The 27,193-nt window shown below is 40.6% G+C and overlaps 1 protein-coding gene across 3 annotated transcripts in view; it reads left to right on the top strand.

Moving 5' to 3' along the window:
• Window positions 1–27,193, top strand: part of LOC124119781 (WD repeat-containing protein 86-like) — a 72,245-nt gene that overhangs the window by 13,653 nt on the left and 31,399 nt on the right. For all 3 annotated transcript variants that reach the window (XM_048382291.1, XM_046482416.2, XM_046482415.2), the window contains exon 2: window positions 2,873–3,878. In XM_048382291.1, the coding sequence (XP_048238248.1) occupies window positions 3,117–3,878 (762 nt within the window). In that variant the 5' untranslated portion in view covers window positions 2,873–3,116. The remainder of the gene's footprint in view (window positions 1–2,872; window positions 3,879–27,193) is intronic.

A 27,193-nucleotide genomic window follows, 5' to 3' on the forward strand; every position in this document is an offset into this window, starting at 1 on the left:
ATACATTTCCTATTAGAGCAGCTCGAGTCATTGGTCGTTCTGATTTAAAACCGTACTGGTTGGTCATGTTTCCCAAACCAGAAAACAGCTCACCAGACTGGAAGGCATGTTATTACAGTGGCAAGGTATTTATGCACAGCGTGTCAAGGTTATGTGCTTTGATGTGGTAGTTGCAAATACTTCACTAAACTGAAGGTATCAGACTGTCTATACATGGTGGTCTGTATTGATTTATGTGACTATCCCGAGATTGTGGTGAAAGGTATACTTCTGTTTACAGATACTAGTAAGCACCTTTCTAGTTCAGCCATTAGTACTGCATGATGCAATGGATTTTATGAAATTTGACACATTTACGTCCACATTGACACTTCTCTAATTTAACCCTTAGAATTACACAATTTAAACTAAAATGGATTTGTGTTCGTATGCGTACTGGTGCATAATCTGAGATGGAGAGTGAGTGATTTGTGTTTTACTTTGTTTTGATCAACATGGCAAAATATATGTCAGTCGGATAAGTGAGGAAACAGCCATGGCAAATCTGGGTTACGAATCCACGGTTATAGGTTTTTGAAACGCCTAAGGGATTCAACTCTCCACAAGGAATTCTAGCTATGACCATGCGGTCTCTATGTAAAATGTGCGTGGTTTACCGTAAATCTAGAAAGTGAGCGAGTGTATGTTATATGTCAACACTCTTTCAGCTACCACACTCCTGTTCTTCGTAATGGATACATTGTTATCCCTTTAATGCAGGAAGTGATCAAGTGAGTGCGAGTTGTAACTAAACAATTTTGCAAGTACTGCACGACCGTCAGGTATGTAAGCAGCTCTGGAGCAGTCACGAATATCATGAACAAGGATTCACGACTAGTTGTGATCGTGTCAAACAATTAGTCAGGTTACTGTGACCAATGACTTCGCATAAAGGTATCGCAGATTTGAATGAATACTAGTTACTAGAACATGTTATGTTCAAGATACATTGTCACATATCTTCCTGTGTTTATATTGTATTATCATTGTATTGTCGTATCATTTTACATGTTCACATACTAGTTTAAATATACTGAACCGCAAAAGAAAAGTCACCATGGATAGATATATGAGAAACCTTATTTGTCCAAACACTGTAAACATACTTTGAGACATATTAAAAAGATGAAACTTGGCAATACTGATTATCAAGGTTGAAATTAAAGTGCCAAATGTTCTTAAAGTGAAACACAACACTAGTCTCTGAGGAAAATGGCATCACAAGTCAGTATCTCGTGTGTCGGCTGTGTGCATCGATTACTGTCGTGCAACATCGATACATGGAATGGATGAGGCGGTTGATGAAGACCATAGGCACTTGAGCCCACACTCCGATGTACGCCTGACGCAGTTCAGCTGCAGTTATCGGCCTTGATCGGACGTCATTCAGCCGTCTTTGAATCTCGTCCCACAGGTGCTCAATGGGATTTAAATCGGGACTGAGGACAGGCGACTGCATGGTTCTGATGCCATTCTGCTGGAGGAAGTCTCTTGCTGGTCTGTGTGGGCAGTGTGGGCACGGGTGTTATCATGCTAAAACTCGTGGTTGCGGCGACGTACCAAATGAGGTATGGCGTGTGGTCTCAAGACTTGATCAATGTACCGAGCTGCTGTGACACCATTGCCTTTCCCGGGACCGATATTATGGACGACCACAGGGCCGACCCTCTGTGCAAGACCAATTCCACCCAACACCAAGATGCTCGGACCACCCCACGAGTCAAAAACTCTCTCAACAACACAAGCATCCGAATAACGTTCCCCACGGCGTCGCCAGACTCACTCTCTGCCATCTGCTGTTGAGATACAGTAACGGCTCTCGTCTAAGAAGGACTCTTCTCCACCGCTGGTGGCGCAAATGGTTTGTCGAGCACTTTCCGCAGCAGTAACAAAGCGATCTTGAAGATGCTGTCGCACAATCTAATGATCCTGACGTCGGGTGGTGACCCTTGGTCTTCCACTTCGTGCTCGGTCATCTATAGTGTTGGTGGTCTGGTATCATTGCTGGAGTCTGTATATGGTCCTTAGATGGACTTGAAATGCATTGACTACTTGCCGGGCGGTTTGTCCAGCTTGCAATCGTCCAAGGGCTTGGTGTGGCTGATTCCTTGTTAATCTTGACATGTGGTAGGAATTCAATAACGAATGAATGTTATTCGATCTGGGTGGATTTTTATAGGGCAAGTAATGGGGGAACGCATGTGCATTTCAATTTGCACGGAACTCGTGTGCATCGGGTTACCATGGCCGTTGCCGTGATGCGTTTGGGCGATCGGTTTTATTGTCATCTGCTTTGTTTTTTATCATCAAATTTCATTTTTCCGGACAAGGTTATGTTAAATTTTAGAACTTTGACAACATTACCCAGATATTTAAATGACAACTTTTCATGCAGTGTTACTTGGGGTGTCGTTTCTTTTGCGGTTCAGCATACATAACTGTGATATAATAGTTGTTTTCGCTGACAGGTGTTCATGTATTATTATTAACTTATTTTTGTCATGATGTGGCTAAAATACTGCAGATGTGACTTTCAATTTTAAATCGCCCACACAATGTGTGAAGCTTGTATTGTTATTTAATCATATGCCGAAACTGTGTTGCAGTGAACGTCTGGTTAAACATCCAGTTCCCTACAACTGCCCGTATGTCCGTTTAAGGCAGCAGTTGATTGGACAAGGTGTTATCTTTTAATATAAACTATTTACACAAACAGTTAATGAACCGATTCGTTCTTGAAGTCTCTATATAACTGCCTCCTTGTCCAGAACAAAAAGAATATATTTTTAACATAACCTCTGTACCTAAATTGATTGATTACATTGCATTTCAGATCACTTCAAGAAAATTCAAGTGACGAGAACATCTCATCAGTCAAATATCGTCAGTGTTCTGCAATGCAAGTGCGGCCATTGCTATTTATTGATTTGTTGAGATCCCTTCAATTTGTTTGCACGAAGATAATCAATAAACTAGGCGAGGTGTAAACAAAAGACTGTAGATACAGAAGGATTGCGATATCGATCTGTGTATTTCGAACACTATCCTCGACTGCTACGTTTACCGATTATTCAGCCATGGGCTTTATCTTCAGTGCGCCCAAAAACCAACACGGCGACGAATGTCTGCTTCACGTACTTAAAGGTCACCGTGCAGGTATCAATTGTATGGCAATTAACGACGAAGGAACTATCTTAGTGACCGGCAGCGAGGACACAACTGCAATTCTCTGGAGTACTAGTCTCGAAGACCCTGGCTGTTATGGCGAACTAGTTGGTCATACGGAAAGAATAAACTGTGTGTCATTCGAAGACAAATATGTTCTCACCGGAAGTGCCGACACCACAATACGAAAATGGCATTGTGAGAGTTTAGATTGCCTCTTGGTAATTCAGGGTCACACGTCGATCATCCAACGCATCATCTGCGCTGGAGATTTCATCTTCTCAAGCTCATACGACCACACTGCACGCTGCTGGGATTTTGACAATGGGGAACCCCTACGCGTATTCCGAGGACATACCAGGGGCGTTTACCCATTACTGTTCCGACCGGGAGATGAGATGTTCCAACAAGAATATGATGAAGATCCTGACATACTTGTTACCGGGTCTGCTGACAACACTGCTATTTCCTGGGATATAAGTACTGGCAAACCTCTTAACGTTTTTGGTGGCAAGTATGGTCACACAGAGCAGATCACATGCCTGGCATTGGATGGTCCAGGCGACATCCTTTTCACTGGAAGCATTGATCACACAGTGAGAACCTGGTATCTACATGATGGTGGGCAGCATAAAGTCTTCAAGGGTCACGGGGGTGTCATAACCTGTATTCAGGTGAGTAAATGAGAGCTTTTTGTGCTGCATACTTTCTGTAACTAAGGATTACATTCGATAGAAGTAACTTTTATTAATCAATATTACAGTCAAGCATCTAATGGCTAAATAAATAAATGAATAAATATTGATTGAAGCGTTATTACTAGTTGATAAAAATAGGGCATGTTCAAATAGGGAACAATCATGAAAGGGTGATATAAGTATGTCACACATTACAGAAAAACCAAAAAACGATTTTGACTCAATTCTATAGCTTGTCATATTTTGTTTTTTAAAGAATGCTATACACTTATTGTTATGAACTTTAGTAAAAGTGTACACAATACAAATATTGAAATACATATGACGTATGAAATCTGTACAAGGTCTAATAGAACGTGCTTCATGAAAACGTGGCATTGACAAGGAATTAATGTGGAGCATTTTCTTACTTTAAAAGAAAAGCAAGAGTTAAATGTGAATAATTGGCTGAATATTATGCAGCTGGTTTGTTTGTTTTATCCCAATTCGATTGCCAACAATGATTGATATATTGCCTAATAGCAGGCTTACAATCAGGATGAACTTTTGCTTTTGTGTTACCAACCTTTCATGCCAACATGGCTGGGAAAAGCGAACATAAAATAATATCATTATCAATAGATCAACTTGACATGGTCTATCGTGTGGTGATTTGAGTTCAGCTGTGTCGGCATTGCGGGTCTCTACATATAACTTCATCTTGTGTAGTTAACGTTTATTATCTCAGTGCAATGTAGCCAAACCCGACGAATTACATACAATTCAAAGACAGTCCTAAGACAACATTTACGTTTGATCGCTTTAGCGACGAGTCAGTTATATAGCACCATGTTACATGTGCACTCAATTGATGCCAAGTTCCTTCTTGTTCAATAGCAATGAGTGACTAATATTTGAATCTGGACCACGCAAATCGGTGGAAAGACAACACACAATCTGGAAGGTCACAGCACCTGCTCACAAGCGCAATAATCTACATCTTCATCTGAAGACAAGTCGCAAACTGGAAGGTCACAAAACCTGATCACATCAACAAAATCTACATCTTCATGTAAAGACAACAGGCAATCTGGAAGATCACAACACCTGATCACATGAACAATAATCTATGCCTTCATAATGATAGGTTTTGAGTAAAAACTGGATTGTAGGTAAATACTGGAAAATGGCAAAAATGACATGGTCAATATAGATGTAAATGGCAACCATATTTACATGTGGATTGGAATTATGTTAGCACATTTAATAGACACTAGAGCTGTTCAGATTAATAAACCTGGAGTTTGAAATGTGGTTTTCAGAATATAAACTATCGGGAAAATGTAACTTTGCTTCATATAAAGGTCAATAAAATTAAGTTATTCTGACTTAAAATAATGCATCTTCCAAAACATATTCATGAAGACATATCGAATTTAAGGTCGTGATTCACAATTTGCACGTGCAATTTGAAAAGCAAGAAACTCATAAATGCGGGGTTTTATTATTGTTTGGCTTTCATGTGCTGATAAAAACATTTTTGTTAACCGTAAATAAGGCTTACGCAATGCCACTGAAAATCAACATGGGTTTGCTGCAAACAGGAATGGCGCAAAACGAAGTTGAAAAACATTTTAATGTGCATCGATAAACAATATCATCTCTTTGGAGACGTTACAGAAGGGCAACACTCATGATTTTGGACAGGCCAGTCGTCCACGAGTGAAGTCATTTCAACAAGACAATAATATTCGGTTGGTGCATGTACGACATTGACACCAAACTGACACATTAACAGGTCGGACAATTCCTCGGTTGAGACCAATTAGAGGCAGAATCGTACGCAACCAGTGGAGGGAGCCCAACATCCTCCCCCGATGTCCAGCGATACACCGAATTTTGCTTTCAAGTCACCGTCAGGCACGTATAGCTTGATGTAGACAACATCTGACGTTCGAAAGATTGCGACAGTATACTGTTCACTGGTATACTGTCCAGGTTACATCAATGACGGTCGAGCAAGGGTACAAAGGCAGAAGGCTTTAGCGACGCTTGCGTTACTCAACGCAGTTTGGGGGTGGAATTGTAATGGTATGGGGTGGTATTACAACGCATGAGAGAACACAACTCATCATTGTTAATGGTAATTTGCGAGATCATGCGGGGATGTTACGTCAGGGATGTGACTTGTGGAGACGCTACAACACCACCAGGAGACCCGTGCGGCATAACATCCTGCAGCCTCATCCCCTCCGTGAACATCTACAGTGGTGTCGTCAGAGAGTCACATGGCCTCAAGCAAGATGGCGACGTGCTCTGTTCACAGACAAGTCCCGTTTTCTGCTGAGACGTGGTGATAGATATGCCCGTGTCTACCGACGTCGTAACAAACGTTACACTGAAAAGTGGATCGTTTTGGAGGTGGAAGCGTCACGGTGTGGGGTTGCATTCATCACGGAGGCCAGACAGCACTTGTGAGAGTGGATGGTGCTCTGAATGGTGAACGCTACCAAGACGAGAATCTGCAGCGCCACGTTGTCTCCTTCATCAACGTCAATGGCGGATTCCTTCAGCAGGACAACGCCAGACCCCACGTCGCACGTGTTTGCACAGAGTTTCGGCATCAGAACAACGTGCCTATGCTACACTGGCCTGCCCGCTCGCCAGACTTTCCACTGTTGAACATCTGTGGGACGTGCTGGATCGTCGTGTTCGTCAACGTCAACCATCGCCACAGACACCTCGGAACTGTTTGTTACGCTATAGCAGGAGTGGCAGAACATCCCCCGGGCTGTTATTCGGACTTCGATCTATGTGCAGTCGCTGCCGTGGGGTGACAGCAGCTCGAGGAGGCCATAATCGTTACTGACTTTCCACCTACCTGGGACGTCTTTGCACCTGATTTTGTTAAGTGCATATGGTACAGCTATAATTTACATATACATTCCACTATTTATAATATTTATTAAATCTAAACTCGAAAAATAAACCAAGTTGCAATCCTGATGTATAGATCCTTTTTTTAAGTGTATATCTTAATTAAGAAATGACCTTCACTTTGTGTGAATTCATTGGAGTATGAACCTTCATAGAGTGAGGCCCAAACTGTATGAACGTCGGAGCTTACAGTGTTTGGCCGTCACTCTATGAAGGTTCATACTCCAATGAACTCACACAATGTGAAGATCAATTCTTTTAATTTTTCTTTTGAAGTGCTACGGTACACATACCTCTTATTGCAACAATCTATTAACATTGTTTTACGTTCATACGAGTACACGGACGACCTCCAGTGTCTTCCTGTTTACATATCCATCCACCTTAGGTCATGGGTAAGAGTTGCAAATTCTCTGCCTTCATCGTCAACTTTAAATGTGAACGAACTTTTGGGCAACTGAGAGTGAAACTCAAGGCCTCTAGTGACGTAATGAATGTCTACGTCAAACCAAACTTTCTGCAAAACATGTGTTGGGGTATCGTGATTAAGACATCAAAACATTAGCCTTGTTGAATGCCTTGTCTTTCACAGTGTCAAAATCTCTTCCATTAACTCTGAGATGCCTATTGAGGTCAGACCGAATGTTCCGCACGGTGTCCGCACTAATGTGTCGCTGGTGTGCCCCTGCACTTTCCGCAGCAGTAACAAAGAGATCTTGAAGATGTTGTCGCACAGTCTGACGATCCTGACGTCGGGTGGTGAGCCTTGGTCTTCCACTACTTGGTCGGTCATCTGTAGTGTTGTGGTCAGGTAACGTTGCTGGCGCCTGTATATGGTCCTTACGTAGACTTGAAATGCAAGGTGGTTTGTCCAGCTGGACCAGTTCCTCATGTATTTTCGTTGGATTTTTTTTTTAGATTTGCTAAACTATATATTTTTAGAATTGTTAGGATATAGGGAATAGGAAAACTGATTTCCCATTTTTTTCAGGGTTGTTATGGCGGCCATCTTGGCTTTTCAAAATGGCGAGCAAAAAACAGAACTTGCTCGATAACTCTGCCTCTAGGCCACACATATTGTAAGTATTGATGAAAAAACATATGATTTAAGTAATCAGGAATCCACTCAGACTAACAACAACCATCCAAGTATAATGTAAAGTAAGATATTTAATGTGAAAAACCATTTTTTAACTACAAAAATATTAAAATATACTGAAATAGTGTCTCTGCTTGCGATTAACATCTTGACACTTCTATGAAACAATCTTCATATAACTTCAAATCAACATGAATTATGGGCACAGTTTATGATTGTCATCATAATGTATCAGTCATCGTTTTCTTCATCACTGACATCCGAATCTCGATTTTCAGTACGTGAATCTTTATCAATTTCACACTGGGTAGTGCATAAGCACTTTAAGCTTTTTGACCTGCAAGAACACCTTTGTGAGGACCAATCTCCTTTGCATTGTTATCATAACATCTCGATAATGGCCTTTGGTGCATAAGAACATCAGTGGTAGTCGGTCTAAGCTGACCTCCGTCGTCCTTGTGGTAGCCATACTGCATCGGATCCAATAGAACCTGCTGTTGAATGGCCCCAAACTGGAGCCTGTACATGTACCCTCATTTATGTGCTGTTTAAGGGCACCGCTTGTGGGTGGCAGTTTATCACTGTCCGCCATGTCCTTGCAGAATAAGTGCCATTGCAGCTCTAGAATGTTGCTAATTTGGATTTCTTCGGACAATAAATAGATCACACAAACCTAGCCAAACATGTCATCAGCTCTTCTGATAGTTTGGCGTCATATGAAAGCATCCTAAAAGATTCAATTATGTCATCATCAGCTTCAAGGAAGATCTTGAACCAAGTAACTTTGCCAACTCTTGCAAACTTCCCACTGTTGTCAGCGCCTGAGAAAGCATGGAATGCAGGTAAAGTTTTCGCCTTTTCTGGACCTAGAACATCCCGAAATCATAGTTGGCTGTGGCCAGGATCAGAACACATGAAAGCATCCTAAAAGATTCAATTATGTCATCATCAGCTTCAAGGAAGATCTTGGACCAAGTAACTTTGCCAACTCTTGCAAACTTCCCACTGTTGTCAGCGCCTGAGAAAGCATGGAATGCAGGTAAAGTTTTCGCCTTTTCTGGACCTAGAACATCCCGAAATCATAGTTGGCTGTGGCCAGGATCAGAACACCAGTGTCAGGTGAAAGAAATGTTAGTTGTACGTCTCCTGAGTTTCACCTTGCTGCAGAGACTGCAAGACATATCATCAAGGTGTCAGCTTCCTCGTGGTCGTTTGGATCAAAATTCCCGAGATCCTTGCTGCTCTTGGTTGTACCAAATGCTGAAGTGATGACAAGCTTGGAGGAACTTTTGCTGTAGTCCAGAGTCCTCAGTCAAATCTGCTTTGGTCTTGTCATGTGATAGGAATCTGCCCATCGTTATGTGCTTTATACCCGTCTCATCTCTGACTTGGTACTTAACTGGGTCCTGACCATGGCGTCTCATTTCCCTGGTTGTACTCTTCTGGAAATCAGATTTTTGAGATCCATTGGCATTTTAGGCCAAGCAAAAGTACTGAAAATGACCACTGAAAATTAGGTACATCGTAAATGTCGCCATTTCTCACATTTTTCTTTTATGAAATCACCAATTATCATTCCAAAACGTCGCCGATAACCCTAGAATCGTTTAGAATGTTTTGGAAAATACGCAAACACGAACGCCGAAGTGAACTTTCCGCCATATTGGATAGTGTTTACAAAATCACGTTTCACGTACACCGGTTATGAGACGCCTGTACCATCACGTATATAAACTTAGCTGCGATACATACATCCTTGAATTCCTCATACATTTTAGAATCAAATGACTAATGGTCTTTGTCACCAATACAAATTGCCTAGATAAAATCAAACAAAATAAGATAGATGTGAAAACGAACGCTGTGCTCGAAAAACTGCACTTGTTTGAAATGTAAACAAAGCAAAATTCAGATTTTACACAGTGTAGCATTTTCTCCAATTTAGAGCTATCCATCGTCTATTCGTTCAAAATATTGACTCAACCTTTTCAGAATACGCATAGGAATAGAATCGTAGGAAGCATCAGGGAATTTGAAATAGATACTTTGCAATATTTTGATATTTTCAACAGAAATTGTCACCGTCCGTCCTGTGTGACGCCATGACTGACGCAAAATCACGCAGAAAAACAACGGTATTTATCGGAATTTCTGCCTATTTCGGTTTGTTTCAATGAAAAATATAACAACAAATAACAGCACATAGATTGTCAGAATGTTTGTGATTACTTATGTAACCGGAGTGGTTTAGGTGAATGAATCACTAAACGCAGGTTGATTTGTGGATGCCAGTTGTTTAATACATAAATAAACAGAGGCCCTGTGAAAATAAATACACAGAGTTAAAATATGCACAATTACCTACACATACAAATAAATCATTTCATTATAACTTATTAACAAATATTAGAATCTTATATATGATCATATACATTGTTATGATCCATCGTAATTAGCATGATTAGTTTTATCTTACTGTACTCTAAATATTACAGGAGATTTATCATATAATAAATTGACAAACATAGTTTATCAATAATTGGAGAATAATGATAAATGCATTAATACATAACACACAATTTCAGTACATATCACTATAAATACATACAACATATAAATGTCCTCACCAGGTGTATGGCACTGTGCCCTATCATGACACAACATCAGACATTTGCTTTACCGGGACACACCTGAACATAAATACATATAACATTATTACAGTGTAACATATTACATCAATATGTTTACATCCTTAGGTATATACAATAACCCTAAAATATATATTCTAATCTCTCACCTCATCAAACAGACATACATTCATACATGTGCAGTTAGGTGCAGAACTTTAATTTACAGGTAAATAGCTCCAGTCTATCAATAAATGTACTCATTATGCTTAGTTACACAATAAGTTAAGTAATATCAACATGGCAATGCTAGTTAAGATTATCTATTACAAACATACTTACATACTTAAAGAATTTAAGCAAATTTAGCCTAACTACATTTACCTGAATACGATGACTGATATCATATATATTAATCACAATTAACAATATAAGTATTATTAAAAGAATTTAAGAAACCATTCATATGCACCTTAACAAACCCTTCAAAGCACTAAACAAGAACACATAAATATACAATTCAAACAAACAAACTGTGACAATTGACTCAATTATTTCAGCGATGAACCGACAACTTGTTTCCATACATAGTCAAATACAAGTGTGAATTTAAACTGACCAGTCCCATATTCCACCCTGTCACTGAAAGTAAGGGGCTGGGGCTAGACAATAGAGACCAGAGAAACAATAGAGAAGGCAAGCGCATGGGTGACTGTGCTATTGTATTAGTGAAGCAGGTTAGATTGAAGGGTAGACTAAAACTTAGGTATTAAAATAAGAGGTGACCTTAAAATACACTTGATGATATGTACATAATTACATACTACTACATTCTTCCCTCCCCACGGAAATGACGTCTTCCTCATTTTGAGTTTTGGCGAGTTAAAATAGATATAAATGCTTTTGTGATATCCGGTGTAGTCTGTTCCAATGTTCCAGCGCTCGTTAAATGCTCCAGGTAACGAACCCTAACCATCCAATCTGGCTCTACTGCTGCATGACTAAGCGCATACTGCCCTGAACGCACCCAACTTGGAGGGTGTCGCTCACGTGTTGACCTTCGTGGAACAACATCAGCTCCATCTGTATCTGGAACAGCTTCACCTGTGACATCCATCTCGTCAACATGTTCTGCTTCAGCTGAAGGAACTTGATCCAGAACAGTATCGTCACCTTTAGTTTCATATTCAGCTTCAGGAATGACATCATCTTGGTGTAGATCTGGAGTAGTAGCACCAGCATCTTCATCCACTTCATCATCAGTAGGATTCACCTCTGTTTCTCCCTCTCCTGGGATGTGACCGTCGTCACCAGAAATGTTCTCCACTGCTGCCTCAGCCTCATGATCGTCACTACTTGCCTGAGCAGCAGTATCCACATCTGCAGGAACATCCTGATTGGTATCTGCGGGGTGTGGATCTCTACAATGATGTCTTCCTGACTAATGTCTTCATCTGGGAGTGTCTCTAGCTTTGGTTGTGGCTTAGAACGTCTTGGCCTTGGTACAGGTCTGGATGATATAGGCTCTGATTCATGTGATGTTTCAATCTCTCCAGGGTCATGAAGAGCACCAATGGGCAAGAGAAGATTCCTATGTAAAGTCCTCTGTCGACCTTCACAATTCTCTTTCTGCACTACAAAGACGGGCACATCTTGATTGGGCTGTTGCAGAATGATGTAAGGATCTTATTCCTACTTATCTGAGAGCTTGTGTTTACCATCAAATGCCAATATTTTCACTAGAACGCGGTCTCCAGTCTGTGGTGTGGCTTCTCTCACTCTTATGTCGTAGCCTTTCTTCTGCCTCTCTCGAGATGTTTTAGCTGAGGCCACAGCCAGTTCATAAGATTTCTTCAATCTTTCTCTGAGTAATCTGGTGTACTCTGCAAGTGACTGTGTCAAACCAAGTTCTAGCCCAAAAGCAAGATCTAAAGGAAAACGTGGCTCTCTACCAAACATTAAAAAGAATGGTGACTGTCCAGTTGACTCGTGCCTTGTGCAATTATAGGCATGTACAAGAGGCTCAATATGTGATTTCCAATCACTCCTCTGGTCAGGTGATAAGGTTCCCAACATGTCACATAAAGTGCGATTGAACCTCTCACACATGCCATTGCCCATGGGATGATACGGTGTGGTTCTGGACTTCTTCATGCCAGTAAGTAAGCACAATTCCTTTATGAGATTCCCATCAAAGTTAGCACCTTGATCAGAGTGTATCCACTGTGGAATCCAATAATGAACAATGAAGTTGTCAAAGAAGGCTTTAGCGGTGGCTTTGGCTGTCATGTTGTTGGTAACATATGCCTGTGCATATCTAGTGAAGTGGTCCGTAACAACTAACACATTGTGTTTCCCTCCCTTGCATGGTTCAAGGTCCAAGAAATCCATGGACACCAGCTCTAGTGGCTGAGTAGTCTCGATTCCAATGAGTGGAACTCTCTGGTTGGTTGGAGTCTTCCGACAGATGCATCTTCTGCAATTCTTAATCCAGTCATCAACATCCTTAGACATACCTGGCCAGAAGAATCTTTCTCTCAAGAGTGCCAAGGTTTTGTCTCTTCCTGTATGACCCACGTTGTTATGAAGACCTTCTAATGCATCTTGAATGTAGTCTGCCGGTAATACCAACTGTTGTCTAGTTTGTCCGTTGATTATTGCTTCTCTGTAGATAATTCCCCGCTGAAGATGGAGATTACTTGAGATCTTGAGCAAAGCTGAATGAACAGTGGAATCACAGAAATCATGTCTCCTTGGTTTGTTGCCAGACTGTAAACATCTTGTCCATTGTCGTAAGATAGGATCTTGGTACTGCGCTTTCCTCCGGTCCCTATGTGACATCCTTGCTAGAGTAACACCAATAGTGTCGAGGTTCTCTTCGTGGGTAACGTCCGCCTGCATACATAAACTCTCCACATAAGGTTGGGCATGAATGATGTTACATACAGCCTTTACCGATTCGCCCGACATATGCTACTGGTCTCCATGTGTCGTAATTCCTGGTAAATGTGACATACCATCTGCATCTGCATTGTTAATCCCTGGGCGGTACTTGATGTCAAAGTCATAGGCTGCCAAGGCTGCTAACTACCGATGTCCTGTTGCATCAAGCTTTGCTGAAGTGAGAATGTAGGTCAACGGGTTGTTATCTGTATAAACTCTGAACTTGGTACCATAGAGGTAATCGTTAAACTTTTCAGTAATTGCCCACTTCAAAGCTAGAAACTCTAGACATGCAGATGTGCAGAATAGTTCTTCTCAGATTTGTTCAGTCCTCTACTAGCATACGCAATCACTCGTCTCTGTCAACCCTGCTCTTGATAGAGAACAGCGCCAAGTCCCTGTGTGCTGGCATCTGTATGGAGCTCAAATGGAAGACTGTTATCTGCATAGGCCAGAATAGGAGGTGACACCAGAAGTTCTTTCAAGTAATGGAATGCCTTGTCTTGCTCAGGTCCCCATGTCCATGGTTGTTGACTCAATTTCTTTCTTGTTCTCCTTGTTTGTGTTGGTGGAGGCATAAGACTTGACAGGGGCTTGGTGATTGCAGCAAAGTTCTGCACAAATCTCCGATAATACCCTGCAAATCCAAGAAACTTCGTTTGGATTCTATGGTGGGGGCCATGACTTTATCTTTTCAACTTTAGCTGGATCTGGTTCAATGCCTTGTTCCGAAATGATATGACCTAAAAACTTGATCTTGTCCTTGAAGAAACTACATTTATATGGAGCAAGCTTGAATCCACAGTCTTTGAGTCTCTTAAATACCTTCTTCAACCTGTCAAGATGTTCTTCAAAGGTATCAGCAAAGATGATGATATCATCCATGTAGATAAGGCATATCTTGAGATGCATATCTTCAAAACAGTCATTCATGAGGCGTTGATAAGTAGCAGGACTGTTGCATAAACCAAAGGGCATCCGGTTGAATTCATAGAATCCAAGGGGTCCCACAGAAAAAGCTGTTCTCTCTTTGTGATGTTCTTCTAATTCGACATGGTGATATCCACTCTTCATATCCATTGTGGAGTAGAATCTGGATCCTCTGAGGGTGTCAAACATCTCTTCAATCCGTGGCAGAGCGTATGAATCTTTAACTGTTCTTTGATTCAACTGTCTAAAATCAATGCACATCCTTAAAGATCCATTCCTCTTGCGTACTAGCACTACATTAGAAGACCAATGTGATTGTGATCGACGAATGACTCCACTAGCTAATAGTTGGTGTAGATTATCTCTTACTTCGTTATGCATGGATGGTGGAATTCTCCTATGTCGTTGTTTGAAAGGTCGTTCATCAATGAGGTCGATCCTATGTTTCACTGTACTAGTGTGTCCAAGGTCAAGGTCACCATGAGAGGAAATGTCTAAATAGTCTGAGATGACTTTCAATCCCTCTTCATGCTGAGTGGTTGAAATTCTTGAAGATTCTATGTCCATCTTATTAATGAGAGAAGTGCTGTCCTGAGAATTGTCTTCCAAGGTAGGCTGTTCGTCAACAAATACAGGCTGGATCTCACAAAGAAGAGCATGAGGTTGAATGACTACTGTCCTTGTGGTAATGTTGGAAATGTTGACATCCACGAATCCTTTCTCTCTGTAAGTGATCAAACTGGGTGAGATGTCAAGGTCATCGGGGATAGCTGAACGGCCAGTACTTTGCAATATAGCACATGTACTGCGATAGGGAAGCGCCTTGTCAATATAGCCCGAGAGAGTGACGTCTGAGTTGGGTGGGATGATAACCTTCTTACTTCCTGCGCACTTGACTAATCCAAGCTGAAAATGTCTTCTTACAAGATCGCGTTCCTGTAGCACCATACACCTAAAAGCTAAATACCAAGGCATGTGAAGGTTCGCACCTTGAAGAAACTATTCCCCATGCTTATGTCTGCAAGTTCCCAAGTAAACAGATAATATATTGGTGCCAAGTAGAACTGGTACCTTGTAATTATAGTTACTAGTAGGAACTACAAGTAAAAGACATGACTGAGGTACAGCATCAATACCGTTGACCTCGAGGTCAACCTGAATGTAACCTGAATATGGAAGGGGCTGTCCATCAGCACATTCAACATCCAAAACACTTGTAATGGGGGTGATAGGAATACTAGAGAGATATTGATCATAAAATGCCTGACTCATCGTGGAGACTGTAGCTCCTGTGTCTAATAAAGCTCTTGTCTTGATTCCTTGAATACAGACATCGACTTCATTGGCATTTCCTACAAGTGCTGTGGTATCATATCTCTGAGTATCAGTCTGTTTGTGTTTTTAGACCTATGGGCCACCCCTTCGCATAGGCCATCTCCCGTTTAAATGCTGACGACTATGGTCCATCATGACCCTTCATCCTGAAGCTATGTGTCCAAACTGTCCACAGCGAAAGCACTGTACATCTCTCTCAAATGGTCGTCCTCTAGATCTGCCTCTATATGGTGACTGGTCATACCGTTGCATCTGGAAAGAAGATTGAGGATACCATCCAGTGTTGCTCCTGTCTGTTTGATCATAAGACTTCGACTGAAATCGAGCTTGTTCTCCTGTAGGCTGTTGATAGTGATCCTGTGGTGGCTGTTGCTGTTGTTTCTTGATAGATGCAACTTCAGAAGTAAGGCTCTTGATCATTCCTCGAAGTTCCTTCAACTCTGTTTGGGTGGTTGTCTCAGTTACAGCCGCCATACTTGTTGCAGACTGTTTACCTTTGACCTTTCCTTCACCTCTGCGTTGATTGTGTTCCCGCCAAATCTGCCGCAGTTCTCTTCGCAAAACATCAAAAACGGAGAATAAATCAAATTTGTGTCCGCTGACATGCTTGATTGATGGCTTGAGTCCTGTCCAAAGCATGGAATGAAGGAGCTTGTTCGTGTCTTGATAGATTACTTCACCAGCGTCTACAGCCTTACTAAGTAGGTCTTCTAGACGACGAAACCAAGTGTTGACGTCCTCATCGTCCCGCTGCCGTGCTGTGTAGAAGGTTGCCAATAAGTTAACGGGAGAATCACTTGTGTCATAAACACACCTTAGCTCATCTAAAAGCGATGAAAGAGAAGCTGGGGAACCTAATCGCATAGCAACTCTGGCTGCCTCCCCTCTCAACACCAATAAACTCTATGACCAACTGAATGTAACCAAACACAACTATGGCCTATCTATTATATATAAGCTGATTTAAATGCTTTATTTTTAAATTATGTTATGATTTTATTGCTTATAATAGTGTTTGAGTAATATGTAAGTGCTAAACAGTCATACTTCTTTCACACGAACACAGATATATTACATAACTAGATAAAGGGTACTAATATGATACAAGTTAAACTCATAACAATAATTAGCTAACTGCTTAACTAAGAAACTAACAAATTAATCATAAAATTAAAAAAACAGTAGACTAATTAACTAAGTAAACGAGTGAGTAAGTGAGGGTTATTGAACAATAATCCAGTCATATCACGGCATGTCAGCTCAAAGTGGGAGAAAATCCCGAAGTGAGGCAGATCTTAGACACCTACGACGCTGGTTAAACCCTCAAGCACTGGAATGGTGCTGCCAAATATAGAAACAAGTGGGGCGAACCGAGATTCGAACCCATAATCATAGGTTTCTTGTGTGCCCAAGGGACACAACTCTGTATAGCAACTAAAGGAATGATTAACTAATGATCTAACTAACTAATGTCATAACTAACTAATGATCTAACTAACTTATGTCCTAACTAACGAATGACCGGCCGGTATGATTAAGACTACCAAGTGCACTGTACAAATCTATGCAGTAAATATTTTATGTAAATGTCAAATATACAACAGACAACCCATTATATATAAACATACAGAAAAGACATGAATAATTGTCATTCACAGAACGCCCAATACAATGTAACAAAAGTGTCAATCAAGCTCTTGCACAATACAAGTTTATCGCTGTCTATACACTGAGAGGCAAGCTCATGAAAAGATGATGGCACAAAGTAACTGATACATTATGTGGTGTTACATTACTTGCACATCACCGGTCCTGGAGCACACAGATCTCTGTCACGTTCATCCATGGACGGTAAGTGTCAATCGTTGTCACTTGCCACTGGGTGCCTTACTGTAACAACTGTAACAATCCTGCCGACGACGCCAATGTAACCGGAGTGGTTTAGGTGAATGAATCACTAAACGCAGGTTGATTTGTGGATGCCAGTTGTTTAATACATAAATAAACAGAGGCCCTGTGAAAATAAATACACAGAGTTAAAATATGCACAATACCTACACATACAAATAAATCATTTCATTATAACTTATTAACAAATATTAGAATCTTATATATGATCATATACATTGTTATGATCCATCGTAATTAGCATGATTAGTTTTATCTTACTGTACTCTAAATATTACAGGAGATTTATCATATGATACATTGACAATCATAGTTTATCAATAATTGGAGAATAATGATAAATGCATTAATACATAACACACAATTTCAGTACATATCACTATAAATACATACAACATATAAATGTCCTCACCAGGTGTATGGCACTGTGCCCTATCATGACACAACATCAGACATTTGCTTTACCGGGACTCACCTGAACATAAATACATATAACATAATTACAGTGTAACATATTACATCAATATGTTTACATCCTTAGGTATATACAATAACCCTAAAATATATATTCTAATCTCTCACCTCATCAAACAGACATACATTCATACATGTGCAGTTAGGTGCAGAACTTTAATTTACAGGTAAATAGCTCCAGTCTATCAATAAATGTACTCATTATGCTTAGTTACACAATAAGTTAAGTAATATCAACATGGCAATGCTAGTTAAGATTATCTATTACAAACATACTTACATACTTAAAGAATTTAAGCAAATTTAGCCTAACTACATTTACCTGAATACGATGACTGATATCATATATATTAATCACAATTAACAATATAAGTATTATTAAAAGAATTTAAGAAACCATTCATATGCACCTTAACAAACCCTTCAAAGCACTAAACAAGAACACATAAATATACAATTCAAACAAACAAACTGTGACAATTGACTCAATTATTTCAGCGATGAACCGACAACTTGTTTCCATACATAGTCAAATACAAGTGTGAATTTAAACTGACCAGTCCCATATTCCACCCTGTCACTGAAAGTAAGGGGCTGGGGCTAGACAATAGAGACCAGAGAAACAATAGAGAAGGCAAGCGCATGGGTGACTGTGCTATTGTATTAGTGAAGCAGGTTAGATTGAAGGGTAGGCTAAAACTTAGGTATTAGAATAAGAGGTGACCTTAAAATACACTTGATGATATGTACATAATTACATACTACTACATTCTTCCCTCCCCACGGAAATGACGTCTTCCTCATTCTGAGTTTTGGCGAGTTAAAATAGATATAAATGCTTTTGTGATGTCCGGTGTAGTCTGTTCCAATGTTCCAGCGCTCGTTAAATGCTCCAGGTAACGAACCCTAACCATCCAATCTGGCTCTACTGCTGCATGACTAAGCGCATACTGCCCTGAACGCACCCAACTTGGAGGGTGTCGCTCACGTGTTGACCTTCGTGGAACAACATCAGCTCCATCTGTATCTGGAACAGCTTCACCTGTGACATCCATCTCGTCAACATGTTCTGCTTCAGCTGAAGGAACTTGATCCAGAACAGTATCGTCACCTTTAGTTTCATATTCAGCTTCAGGAATGACATCATCTTGGTGTAGATCTGGAGTAGTAGCACCAGCATCTTCATCCACTTCATCATCAGTAGGATTCACCTCTGTTTCTCCCTCTCCTGGGATGTGACCGTCGTCACCAGAAATGTTCTCCACTGCTGCCTCAGCCTCATGATCGTCACTACTTGCCTGAGCAGCAGTATCCACATCTGCAGGAACATCCTGATTGGTATCTGCGGGGTGTGGATCTCTACAATGATGTCTTCCTGACTAATGTCTTCATCTGGGAGTGTCTCTAGCTTTGGTTGTGGCTTAGAACGTCTTGGCCTTGGTACAGGTCTGGATGATATAGGCTCTGATTCATGTGATGTTTCAATCTCTCCAGGGTCATGAAGAGCACCAATGGGCAAGAGAAGATTCCTATGTAAAGTCCTCTGTCGACCTTCACAATTCTCTTTCTGCACTACAAAGACGGGCACATCTTGATTGGGCTGTTGCAGAATGATGTAAGGATCTTATTCCTACTTATCTGAGAGCTTGTGTTTACCATCAAATGCCAATATTTTCACTAGAACGCGGTCTCCAGTCTGTGGTGTGGCTTCTCTCACTCTTATGTCGTAGCCTTTCTTCTGCCTCTCTCGAGATGTTTTAGCTGAGGCCACAGCCAGTTCATAAGATTTCTTCAATCTTTCTCTGAGTAATCTGGTGTACTCTGCAAGTGACTGTGTCAAACCAAGTTCTAGCCCAAAAGCAAGATCTAAAGGAAAACGTGGCTCTCTACCAAACATTAAAAAGAATGGTGACTGTCCAGTTGACTCGTGCCTTGTGCAATTATAGGCATGTACAAGAGGCTCAATATGTGATTTCCAATCACTCCTCTGGTCAGGTGATAAGGTTCCCAACATGTCACATAAAGTGCGATTGAACCTCTCACACATGCCATTGCCCATGGGATGATACGGTGTGGTTCTGGACTTCTTCATGCCAGTAAGTAAGCACAATTCCTTTATGAGATTCCCATCAAAGTTAGCACCTTGATCAGAGTGTATCCACTGTGGAATCCAATAATGAACAATGAAGTTGTCAAAGAAGGCTTTAGCGGTGGCTTTGGCTGTCATGTTGTTGGTAACATATGCCTGTGCATATCTAGTGAAGTGGTCCGTAACAACTAACACATTGTGTTTCCCTCCCTTGCATGGTTCAAGGTCCAAGAAATCCATGGACACCAGCTCTAGTGGCTGAGTAGTCTCGATTCCAATGAGTGGAACTCTCTGGTTGGTTGGAGTCTTCCGACAGATGCATCTTCTGCAATTCTTAATCCAGTCATCAACATCCTTAGACATACCTGGCCAGAAGAATCTTTCTCTCAAGAGTGCCAAGGTTTTGTCTCTTCCTGGATGACCCACGTTGTTATGAAGACCTTCTAATGCATCTTGAATGTAGTCTGCCGGTAATACCAACTGTTGTCTAGTTTGTCCGTTGATTATTGCTTCTCTGTAGATAATTCCCCGCTGAAGATGGAGATTACTTGAGATCTTGAGCAAAGCTGAATGAACAGTGGAATCACAGAAATCATGTCTCCTTGGTTTGTTGCCAGACTGTAAACATCTTGTCCATTGTCGTAAGATAGGATCTTGGTACTGCGCTTTCCTCCGGTCCCTATGTGACATCCTTGCTAGAGTAACACCAATAGTGTCGAGGTTCTCTTCGTGGGTAACGTCCGCCTGCATACATAAACTCTCCACATAAGGTTGGGCATGAATGATGTTACATACAGCCTTTACCGATTCGCCCGACATATGCTACTGGTCTCCATGTGTCGTAATTCCTGGTAAACGTGACATACCATCTGCATCTGCATTGTTAATCCCTGGGCGGTACTTGATGTCAAAGTCATAGGCTGCCAAGGCTGCTAACTACCGATGTCCTGTTGCATCAAGCTTTGCTGAAGTGAGAATGTAGGTCAACGGGTTGTTATCTGTATAAACTCTGAACTTGGTACCATAGAGGTAATCGTTAATCTTTTCAGTAATTGCCCACTTCAAAGCTAGAAACTCTAGACATGCAGATGTGCAGAATAGTTCTTCTCAGATTTGTTCAGTCCTCTACTAGCATACGCAATCACTCGTCTCTGTCAACCCTGCTCTTGATAGAGAACAGCGCCAAGTCCCTGTGTGCTGGCATCTGTATGGAGCTCAAATGGAAGACTGTTATCTGCATAGGCAAGAACAGGAGGTGACACCAGAAGTTCTTTCAAGTAATGGAATGCCTTGTCTTGCTCAGGTCCCCATGTCCATGGTTGTTGACTCAATTTCTTTCTTGTTCTCCTTGTCTGTGTTGGTGGAGGCATAAGACTTGACAGGGGCTTGGTGATTGCAGCAAAGTTCTGCACAAATCTCCGATAATACCCTGCAAATCCAAGAAACTTCGTTTGGATTCTATGGTGGGGGCCATGACTTTATCTTTTCAACTTTAGCTGGATCTGGTTCAATGCCTTGATCCGAAATGATATGACCTAAAAACTTGATCTTGTCCTTGAAGAAACTACATTTATATGGAGCAAGCTTGAATCCACAGTCTTTGAGTCTCTTAAATACCTTCTTCAACCTGTCAAGATGTTCTTCAAAGGTATCAGCAAAGATGATGATATCATCCATGTAGATAAGGCATATCTTGAGATGCATATCTTCAAAACAGTCATTCATGAGGCGTTGATAAGTAGCAGGACTGTTGCATAAACCAAAGGGCATCCGGTTGAATTCATAGAATCCAAGGGGTCCCACAGAAAAAGCTGTTCTCTCTTTGTGATGTTCTTCTAATTCGACATGGTGATATCCACTCTTCATATCCATTGTGCAGTAGAATCTGGATCCTCTGAGGGTGTCAAACATCTCTTCAATCCGTGGCAGAGCGTATGAATCTTTAACTGTTCTTTGATTCAACTGTCTAAAATCAATGCACATCCTTAAAGATCCATTCCTCTTGCGTACTAGCACTACATTAGAAGACCAATGTGATTGTGATCGACGAATGACTCCACTAGCTAATAGTTGGTGTAGATTATCTCTTACTTCGTTATGCATGGATGGTGGAATTCTCCTATGTCGTTGTTTGAAAGGTCGTTCATCAATGAGGTCGATCCTATGTTTCACTGTACTAGTGTGTCCAAGGTCAAGGTCACCATGAGAGAAAATGTCTAAATAGTCTGAGATGACTTTCAATCCCTCTTCATGCTGAGTGGTTGAAATTCTTGAAGATTCTATGTCCATCTTATTAATGAGAGAAGTGCTGTCCTGAGAATTGTCTTCCAAGGTAGGCTGTTCGTCAACAAATACAGGCTGGATCTCACAAAGAAGAGCATGAGGTTGAATGACTACTGTCCTTGTGGTAATGTTGGAAATGTTGACATCCACGAATCCTTTCTCTCTGTAAGTGATCAAACTGGGTGAGATGTCAAGGTCATCGGGGATAGCTGAACGGCCAGTACTTTGCAATATAGCACATGTACTGCGATAGGGAAGCCCCTTGTCAATATAGCCCGAGATAGTGACGTCTGAGTTGGGTGGGATGATAACCTTCTTACTTCCTGCGCACTTGACTAATCCAAGCTGAAAATGTCTTCTTACAAGATCGCGTTCCTGTAGCACCATACACCTAAAAGCTAAATACCAAGGCATGTGAAGGTTCGCACCTTGAAGAAACTATTCCCCATGCTTATGTCTGCAAGTTCCCAAGTAAACAGATAATATATTGGTGCCAAGTAGAACTGGTACCTTGTAATTATAGTTACTAGTAGGAACTACAAGTAAAGGACATGACTGAGGTACAGCATCAATACCGTTGACCTCGAGGTCAACCTGAATGTAACCTGAATATGGAAGGGGCTGTCCATCAGCACATTCAACATCCAAAACACTTGTAATGGGGGTGATAGGAATACTAGAGAGATATTGATCATAAAATGCCTGACTCATCGTGGAGACTGTAGCTCCTGTGTCTAATAAAGCTCTTGTCTTGATTCCTTGAATACAGACATCGACTCCATTGGCATTTCCTACAAGTGCTGTGGTATCATATCTCTGAGTATCAGTCTGTTTGTTTTTTTAGACCTATGGGCCACCCCTTCGCATAGGCCATCTCCCGTTTAAATGCTGACGACTATGGTCCATCATGACCCTTCATCCTGAAGCTATGTGTCCAAACTGTCCACAGCGAAAGCACTGTACATCTCTCTCAAATGGTCGTCCTCTAGATCTGCCTCTATATGATGACTGGTCATACTTTTGCATCTGGAAAGAAGATTGAGGATACCATCCAGTGTTGCTCCTGTCTGTTTGATCATAAGACTTCGACTGAAATCGAGCTTGTTCTCCTGTAGGCTGTTGATAGTGATCCTGTGGTGGCTGTTGCTGTTGTTTCTTGATAGATGCAACTTCAGAAGAAAGGCTCTTGATCATTCCTCGAAGTTCCTTCAACTCTGTTTGGGTGGTTGTCTCAGTTACAGCCGCCATACTTGTTGCAGACTGTTTACCTTTGACCTTTCCTTCACCTCTGCATTGATTGTGTTCCCGCCAAATCTGCCGCAGTTCTCTTCGCAAAACATCAAAAACGGAGAATAAATCAAATTTGTGTCCGCTGACATGCTTGATTGATGGCTTGAGTCCTGTCCAAAGCATGGAATGAAGGAGCTTGTTCGTGTCTTGATAGATTACTTCACCAGCGTCTACAGCCTTACTAAGTAGGTCTTCTAGACGACAAAACCAAGTGTTGATGTCCTCATCGTCCCGCTGCCGTGCTGTGTAGAAGGCTGCCAATAAGAGAATCACTTGTGTCATAAACACACCTTAGCTCATCTAAAAGCGATGAAAGAGAAGCTGGGGAACCTAATCGCATAGCAACTCTGGCTGCCTCCCCTCTCAACACCAATAAACTCTATGACCAACTGAATGTAACCAAACACAACTATGACCTATCTATTATATATAAGCTGATTTAAATGCTTTATTTTTAAATTATGTTATGATTTTATTGCTTATAATAGTGTTTGAGTAATATGTAAGTGCTAAACAGTCATACTTCTTTCACACGAACACAGATATTACATAACTAGATAAAGGGTACTTATATGATACACGTTAAACTAATAACAATAATTAGCTAACTACTTAACTAAGAAACTAACAAATTAATCATCGAACGCCCAATACAATGTAACGAAAGTGTCAATCAAGCTCTTGCACAATACAAGTTTATCGCTGTCTATACACTGAGAGGCAAGCTCATGAAAAGATGATGGCACAAAGTAACTGATACATTATGTGGTGTTACATTACTTGCACATCACCGGTCCTGGAGCACACAGATCTCTGTCACGTTCATCCATGGACGGTAAGTGTCAATCGTTGTCACTTGCCACTGGGTGCCTTACTGTAACAACTGTAACAATCCTGCCGACGACGCCAATGTAACCGGAGTGGTTTAGGTGAATGAATCACTAAACGCAGGTTGATTTGTGGATGCCAGTTGTTTAATACATAAATAAACAGAGGCCCTGTGAAAATAAATACACAGAGTTAAAATATGCACAATACCTACACATACAAATAAATCATTTCATTATAACTTATTAACAAATATTAGAATCTTATATATGATCATATACATTGTTATGATCCATCGTAATTAGCATGATTAGTTTTATCTTACTGTACTCTAAATATTACAGGAGATTTATCATATGATACATTGACAATCATAGTTTATCAATAATTGGAGAATAATGATAAATGCATTAATACATAACACACAATTTCAGTACATATCACTATAAATACATACAACATATAAATGTCCTCACCAGGTGTATGGCACTGTGCCCTATCATGACACAACATCAGACATTTGCTTTACCGGGACACACCTGAACATAAATACATATAACATAATTACAGTGTAACATATTACATCAATATGTTTACATCCTTAGGTATATACAATAACCCTAAAATATATATTCTAATCTCTCACCTCATCATACAGACATACATTCATACATGTGCAGTTAGGTGCAGAACTTTAATTTACAGGTAAATAGCTCCAGTCTATCAATAAATGTACTCATTATGCTTAGTTACACAATAAGTTAAGTAATATCAACATGGCAATGCTAGTTAAGATTATCTATTACAAACATACTTACATACTTAAAGTATTTAAGCAAATTAGCTTAACTACATTTACCTGAATACGATGACTGATATGATATATATTTACCACACTTAACAATATAATTATTTTTAAAAGAAGTTAAGAAACCATACATATGCACCTTAACGAACCCTTCAAACAAACAAACTGTGACAATTGACTCAATTATTTCAGCGATGAACCGACAACTTGTTTCCATACATAGTCAAATACAAGTAAACTGACCTGTCCCATAATGCACCCTGTCACTGAAAGTAAGGGGCTGGGGCTAGACAATAGATACCAGAGAAACAATAGAGAAGGCAAGCGCATGGGTGACTGTGCTATTGTATTAGTGAAGCAGGTTAGATTGAAGGGTAAACTAAAACTTAGGTATTCAAATAAGAGGTGACCTTAAAATATACTTGATGATATGTACATAATTACGTACTACTACACTTACATGTCACATTTATTTATATACGATCCCTGAATCAACGAAAGTCCCCTCGTAAAATCCCCCGTACTGTTGACAGTGAACACGCCATTTTGTAAATGTCGGTCACCGGTAGTGATGTCATACGTTAACATTGTTGTACATATTTGGTAATTTCTTTGAGGTGAAGGTCCTTGAATGAAAGTACACACGATCATTGTATCATTTCAGTTATGATGTAGATTTTGCATATCTTTTATACATTTTTTCACAGAATTAATTTCACTTTGGATATTTGTCAATGTTCAAAATGATATCATACCTAAATATAGGACACAACATGTATGACTGAACCTTTGATAATATCCTGTTTGTTTGAACATTGTTTACATAACAATTGATAGGTTTATAGTGTCGAATACGGTATTCCTTTCCTTGGACATGTGTTACAAGATGAAATGTAAATGTAAAGTGCAGCATGTACGTATTTCTGGGGATGTGTAATAGTCAATATTAAAAGTTCATATAACCAATGTCCCACGAATAGCCGTTCCATTTTATTTTATAACTAAAACTGAATATATTACATTAATAAAATGGATAATATTTTTCGTTAAAATATATGCACGCAAATCCTGAAAGAATCGTCTTGGTCTTGGAATTGTTTTTTATGTCGTTTAAAACACAGAACAGTGATATCTAACGATTCGCCAGGTGCGAGCAAGCCACAAACAATTTACGAATTATTCCTCTCGTTTTGCATTATATAATCAATGGGTTCATTCTGTTTTAAATATTGTGATCACAGGATATTAAACTGTTTATTTTATTTCTCCATAAATTGTAAAAAGTTAAAAAAATAAAACCCATGCCATGTACCCCGAGTAGTTGTGGACGGTTCTATAGGACCACTTTGGGTTCTGCGCATCCAATATGGCGGCACATCCGTTTCCGGTGGCATGCGCATCCAAGATGGCGGCACGTCCGTTTCCGGGAGGCATGCGCACCTCAAACAGGACGGGACATCCGTTTCCGGGGAGGATGGGGAACCCTAAGAAGCGCTCGTACATCATGAAAAGATCAAAATTGAAAGAAGCGCGTGTAAAATCCTCGATGTTCATTTCTTTTAAAAAGAAAAAAGAAGGGGTGGTGGAGGGAGGTGGCGGCGGCGACGGCGGCGGAGGGGGAGGCGAGGGAGTCGGCGGCGGCGGGGGGGGGGGGGGGGGGGGAGGGGGAGGAGTGAGGAGGAGTTGGTGGGTTCTTTATTTTGGCGTTTTTCTCTGGGGTGTGCATGGCGATTCCCATCCTAAAAAAAGACAACACAACAC

Source organism: Haliotis rufescens, unplaced genomic scaffold (genome assembly GCF_023055435.1).
Source record: "Haliotis rufescens isolate VD_foot unplaced genomic scaffold, xgHalRufe1.0.p SCAF_4, whole genome shotgun sequence".
NCBI classification, from domain to species: Eukaryota; Metazoa; Mollusca; class Gastropoda; order Lepetellida; family Haliotidae; genus Haliotis; species Haliotis rufescens.